At 47.7% G+C, this 6,307-nt stretch overlaps 1 protein-coding gene across 1 annotated transcript; it reads right to left on the bottom strand.

Moving 5' to 3' along the window:
• Positions 1-469: 469 nt before the first annotated feature.
• LOC142002402 (olfactory receptor 52R1-like) lies at positions 470-1,468 on the bottom strand. Its single transcript, XM_074978499.1, has one exon. It carries the CDS (start codon positions 1,466-1,468, stop codon positions 470-472), a length of 999 nt encoding a protein of 332 aa, XP_074834600.1.
• Between the last annotated feature and the right edge of the window lie 4,839 nt (positions 1,469-6,307).

Genomic DNA, 6,307 nt, shown 5'->3' with positions numbered 1-6,307 from the left:
ACAAGCGGCGGGGAGCTAACATAACAAAGGCTTGTTATTAAATCAAACTAAGGCTCATTAGATGAACCTGAGATCATTGCCAGGCATTCCAGTTAACACAAAGGAAACAGAAAGTGATGTCCCCAGGGTCTGTCCTGGGGCCAGAACTATCATATTCATGAATGAGCTGGAGAGAGGACTGGATTAGGTAGGACTGTGGTAAAGGTCTAAAGGAACATGAATAGTGTAGGGAAAAGTAACAAAGGAAATAAGCTAAGAGTTCAGGAATTGACATTTTGTAATGTGGCAACGAAATGGCAGGTACACAGTCCAACGCTACGTATAGTAATGTTGAAACACCACAGGGTGCCAAGGAAAGTATTTAACATCTCCCTGTCCACTAAGTGTTTCAGAAAGAGGTCCCACTCCAATGTCATTACTCAGGTTTAAATGGAGCTTGGTCTGTGACGCAGAACAGGTGGAGAAAAGTTTAGGGGACCTTATGAGTAGAAAGCCAAATCAGCCTGTCTCGGATCTGCCTGGTCTTCACCCCATAGATGATGGGGTTCAGCATGGGGGGCATCAGGAGGTACGCATTGGCAATGAGAACATGGAAATGCAGGGCCACACTATGGCCAAATCGGTAGGTGAGGAAGGAGAAGAGAGCTGGGATGTAAAAGGCTAAAATGGCACAAAGGTGGGATCCACAGGTCCCAAATGTCTTGAGCCGGGCGTCCTTTCTGGGGAGGCTGAAGATGGCCCTGAGGATCTGGGTATAGGACGCTGTGATAAAAATAGCATCCAGACCAGTTACTAAAAATACCACAGAGAGGCCATAGTAACTACTGATGCGGGTGTCGGCGCAGGCCAGCTTCACCACAGCCATGTGCTCACAGTGCGTGTGGGGGATGATGTTGGTTCTGCAATATGGCCACCGCCTTGCCAGGAAGGGAGTGGGAAGTACGAGCAGACCACTGCGCAGCACCACGGCCAGGCCGATCTTGGCCACCACAGGGTTTGTCAGGACGGTGGAATGTCTCAGGGGATCACAGATGGCCACGTAGCGATCCAAAGCCATGGCCACAAAGATCCCAGATTCGATAGACAAGAAGGTATGAATGAAATACATCTGAGTAAGGCAGGCACCGAAGTCTATCTCCCTGGAATGAAACCAGAAGATGCTGAGAGTTTTAGGCAGGATGGCTGTAGAGAGGATCAGGTCACTAACAGACAGCATGCAGAGGAAATAGTACATGGGCACATGGAGGCTGGTCTCCCTCTTCACAATGAACAGAATTATGAAGTTCCCCAAGAGGGCTATGGAGTACATGGTACAGAAGGGGATGGAGATCCAGACATGGGCAGCCTCCAACCCAGGAATGCCCAGCAAGATAAAAGTGGAGGGATTTGTGAAGTCGGTTGAGTTAGAATCTGACATGGAGAAGTCGAGACGGTGTCCAACCTTGAGGCAGAACAGTGTCTTCTGCATTTGTGCTTCTTTCCCCCCTCACTCTGAATGTGTTCAGGGTCTAGGATGATGGTCGCAGTACAAATGCCTGGATGGAGAAATAATGTTAATATGTGACCCTACATGTATTACTGGAGGCTCTTCTCCTGGGTGAAGCAGACTGGCTGCTCTTCACACACATAATTTGCATATTCATCACTCTAAGAAATAGATTGTGAACAAGTGAGCCTACCAATGCTAATTCTATACTTCATAGTGGTTCAGCCTTCGGAATTATGACACTGTTGGGTGGTGACAGAAAGGTTAGTCTGTAATCTAAGAAAACAAACCAGAAGTCATGCAGCACTTTAAAGACTAAAGAAATAATTTATCAGGTGATGAGGTTTCATGGAGCACACCCACTTTTTCAGATCTGGAGATATGCCATTTCCAGTGCAGCACTAATGGTTTTATAAAGCAGAAATAAAAAAAATCAAATAAAAACTGACAAATCACATTCATAGCCCCTTTGTTTAAATGCTACATGACTGCTTGTTGTTTTCTTACAATGTTGTGGAGTGGGAAACCTTCATAGACACCAGCAGAAAACATGAGTGGGGATAGTTACCTTACATCATTCTTTTTCAGTGCAAGAAAACCCAGTTTAGAGGTCTATGCCATAGGAATTTCCCCATTCACCCGCATGCTCATAATCTGTGTTTGGAAAAATTCCAAAGTTTTGTTAAGACATGCATCAGGGGAAACATTAGAACTGGCTTAGATCTAGAATAAAAATCCTGAACTTTTCAGCTCCGTGGAAACGCTTGCTCTTTCACAGCATTGGCCAAAACAAAGTCAGCGATCAGATGCCAAGAGGGTGGGTGGAGAATATCCTGCTCTGGACCACACTTTAGTATTGGATGCCTCGTCGCTATTGAGGATACATGTGACAGGAAGGAGGGAATGAGACAGGCTGTGAAAATGTGGCAGGGTCCCACGTGTGAACAGACTGAAAAGTCACAAACCGGGTCCACACTGCATAGTGCTGTGGACAGAAGAGGCCTTCTGACAATGAAACTAGGACATGTCCACACTCCAAATGTGGTCTGTCGAGAGTCTGTTGATGGAACACAGCAGGTTCCCCGGCAGAGTTCTGTCTTGGCCGTATGAGGCACAGCACCTCTGTCGACAGTGTGGACACTCCAGCGGAGCACACAGAGACATGTCGACAGAGGGCTGGGCAGTCTGGCTGCACTCTGTTAACAGAGGACATTGATGGAGGAGCCTGTATTAGGCGGGTGCATGTTCTTTAGACAGAGGGAGGTTCTGTCAGGAAATATCTATCGACAGTGACACCAGTCGATGGAACTCTGTAGCGTAGTCACAGCTACAGATTTTTAGAGGTTAATATAGGAACACACTGGGACTGATTATCTTGCAGTGGACAAAGCTAGAACAGTTCCCAATGGCTATGACTCCCCTACAGCCATATGGGGAGAGAAGCTACTGGTGGAAGAGATCTTCTGGCAAAGCTTCTCTTGACAGATCGCATCCACACAAAAAAGCAGGTCGAAAGTGTGAGCTGCTCTATTGACAGAGAGCAGCCAGACCGCCCAGCCACACTCTTGACAGAACAGCCAACTGGAAGCTCTGCAGACAGGGTTGCCTGGTGAACGCCTGGGGAACTAGAAGCCCTGTCTGTCAACAGAGGTCTCACTGGGGCATCTACATGGCTTCTTTGTGGATAGAAACTGTCGGCAGAGGTGTTATTCCTCATCCAGGAGGCAAAAGCACAGCTATGGGTACCCGCATGGCCCCTCGATATGCCAATATTTTCATAGCTGACCTAGAACAGCGCTTCCTTAGCTCTCGTCCACTAACACCCCGTCTCTACTTACGCTACATTGATGACATCTTCATCATCTGGACCCGTGGGAAGCAGACTCTGGAGGAATTCCACTAGGACTTCAACAACTTTCACCCCAACATCAACCTCAACCTGGAACAGTCCACACAGGAGATCCACTTCCTGGACACCACGGTGCTAATACACGATGGCCACATCAATACCACCCTGTACCGTAAACCTACTGACCGCTACACCTACCTTCATGCCTCCAGCTTCCATCCCAGACACACCACACGATCCACTGTCTACAGCCAAGCACTAAGATATAACCACATTTGCTCCAACCCTCCGACAGAGACGAACAACTACAGGATCTCTACCAAGCATTCTTGAAACTGCAATACCCACCTGAAAAAGTGAAAAAACAGATCAACAGAGCCAGACGTGTGCCACAAAGCGTCTTACTACAGGACAAGCCCAAGAGAGAAACCAACAGAACACCACTAGCCATCACCTACAGTCCTCAGCTAAAACCTCTACAGCGCATCATCAGGGATTTACAACCCATCCTGGACAATGATCCCCCACTTTCGCAGGCCTTGGGAGGCAGACCAGTCCTTGCCCACAGACAACCTGCCAGCCTGAAGCAAATCCTAACCAGCAACTATACACCGCACCACAATCACTCTAACTCAGGGACCCATCCATGCAACAAACCTCGTTGCCAGCTCTGCTCACATATCTACACCAGCCACACCATTACAGGACCTAACCAGATCAGCCACACCATCGTGGGTTCATTCAGCTGCACATCTACCAATATAATTTATGCTATCATGTGCCAGCAATGCCCCTCTGCTATATACACCGGACAAACTGGACAGTCTGTATGTAAAATTATAAATGCACACAAATCAGATATCAGAAATGGCAATATACAAAAACCCGTAGGAGAGCACTTCAATCTCCCAGGCCACACAGTAGCAGACTTAAAAGTGGCTATCCTACAGCAAAGAAATTTCAGGACCAGACTCCAAAGATAAATTTCTGAGCAACAATTCATCTGCAAATTCGACGCCCTCAGCTCTGGCTTAAACAAAGACTGCAAATGGCTGGCTAAATACAGAAGCAGCTTCCCCTCCCTTGGTGTTCACACCTCCAGATCAACTGCTTGTAGTAAGCCTCACCCTTGCTGACTGAGCTAACCTTGTTATCCCCAGCCTTGCTCTGGCTTATTTATACCTGGCCTTGCAGATTTCCAAGACCAGCATCTGATGAAGTGAGTCTGTGCTCACGAAAGCTCATGGTCAAAACTTTTCTGTTAGTCTATAAGGTGCCACAGGACCACTTGTTGCTGTTACAGATCCAGACTAACACGGCTACCCCTCCGATACTTGACCAATCTCAGAGAGCTCTGGTCAGTGAGCCATTGTCAGTGAATGGGTCTGTTTCCAGATGGCTCTAAGCTCAGTGCTAGTCAACATTTGCATCAAGGCTCTGGTAGGAAATAGAAAATCACGGCAAATAAAATATGGGTGTAACCCAGCAATAAGCAGAGTGGTGAGAAGCAGGTGGCCAGGGCAGGCACATTGGTTGATCTAGAATGTTTTAACATAGTCAATGCAGAGATCTATTGTAGTATCAGGGAATGCAGGTCAGACTCACAGACCTGGGCACACACAGGTATTATAGAGCACATGGACCCCAAATAAGATTTGGGGGACAAAGCTGAGCCAAGGGAAGGAAAACAAATGATACCAAAGCAAAAAGTAAATAAAATGGACAATGAGACTATTGAGGGGGACCCGAGGACAACAGTTGGCACATACACCAAAAGTGCTTTAAAAAGCAGGGAGAGGTTGTTCTCCCTTACCACAGCAGGAGAGAGCAGAGACAGTGGGTTCAAACAACAGGAGAGCAGATGGAGAGGAAATCTCAGGAAAAGCTGCTTAATTGGAAGAACGGGGACAACGAAATAGATGCCACAGGATGACAGGGAAGCTCCGTCCCTGGAGGTTTTCCAGAGGAAGCTGATAGCCCTCTGTCAATCGCTGAGATGCAGCAAATCTGGCATGTTGGCAGGGGTCAGACTGGTTGGTTCCTGCTGTGCCTTCCCACCCAGCGCCTTAGGATTTCACAATGTGAGAGCAGGAGTGTGGAGCAGGTCTTAGCCAAACACAAGTTACGGGCCCAACACAGCAGTAACTGGGTAAAATCTACTGGCCTGTGTTACACAGGAGGTTGGTCTGGATGATCAAATTTTCCCTTCTGTCCTTGAACCCTATTAATCTATCAATAAGGAAACTAGATCAGTCATGTGTATTTACTCTGCCCCTTAACACGCATCCAGGGAACTTTCACTTACACTGATAGTCTGAATATATCTCACTCATAAAATATTTACGTGTCACCTGTTTGCGTGTGGAACTCCTTGTCACAGACATTACTGGAGCCAAGAGCTCAGCGGCATGGCATTCCCAAATGGATCAGCCATTGAAAGTGGGGCTGGCAGCTCCACCTTTTGTGAAGGACATTGGATACCTTCCATGATAAGACCTTATTTCTAGATGTTCAGACATTGGCCAAAGAGTAAGGGTGTGGGACAAAAATAGAGCATGCTGAGTGTCTGCATCCAGCCATCTTCTCAAGCGAAGCGAGGAGAGGAGATGCCTGGGCCACGTTGAGAAATTGTTATGACTGTCCAAGTGAGGAGCCCTGGCTCGTCCCTGGTTTCCGTACATAAGTGTCAGGTAACTCCAACGCCCTTGTGAACGTCCAGCGCCCTCCTTTGCAAGAGGAGGAGGTGGCAGCTGCTCTGCATGAAAACACAGCTGGCTCCTGAGGGCTTTACTCTGCTTTTCCACAAAGGGAAATTTTGCTGCACTGGGGCCAGAGTGAATTATGGGCCACCAGCTCAGAATTTGGCTAGGCATTGTATATCCACTAACCCCATTTATCCGGGAGGCCCATCATTGCTGCTCAGCGCAGCCACCTTGGAGGACATCACCAGGGAAGCACAAAGAGGCAGGAGC

Source organism: Carettochelys insculpta, chromosome 1 (assembly GCF_033958435.1).
Source record: "Carettochelys insculpta isolate YL-2023 chromosome 1, ASM3395843v1, whole genome shotgun sequence".
Lineage (NCBI taxonomy): Eukaryota > Metazoa > Chordata > Testudines > Carettochelyidae > Carettochelys > Carettochelys insculpta.
The sequence above is the reverse complement of the archived record's forward strand: the minus strand, read 5'-3'. Positions and strand labels throughout refer to the sequence as shown.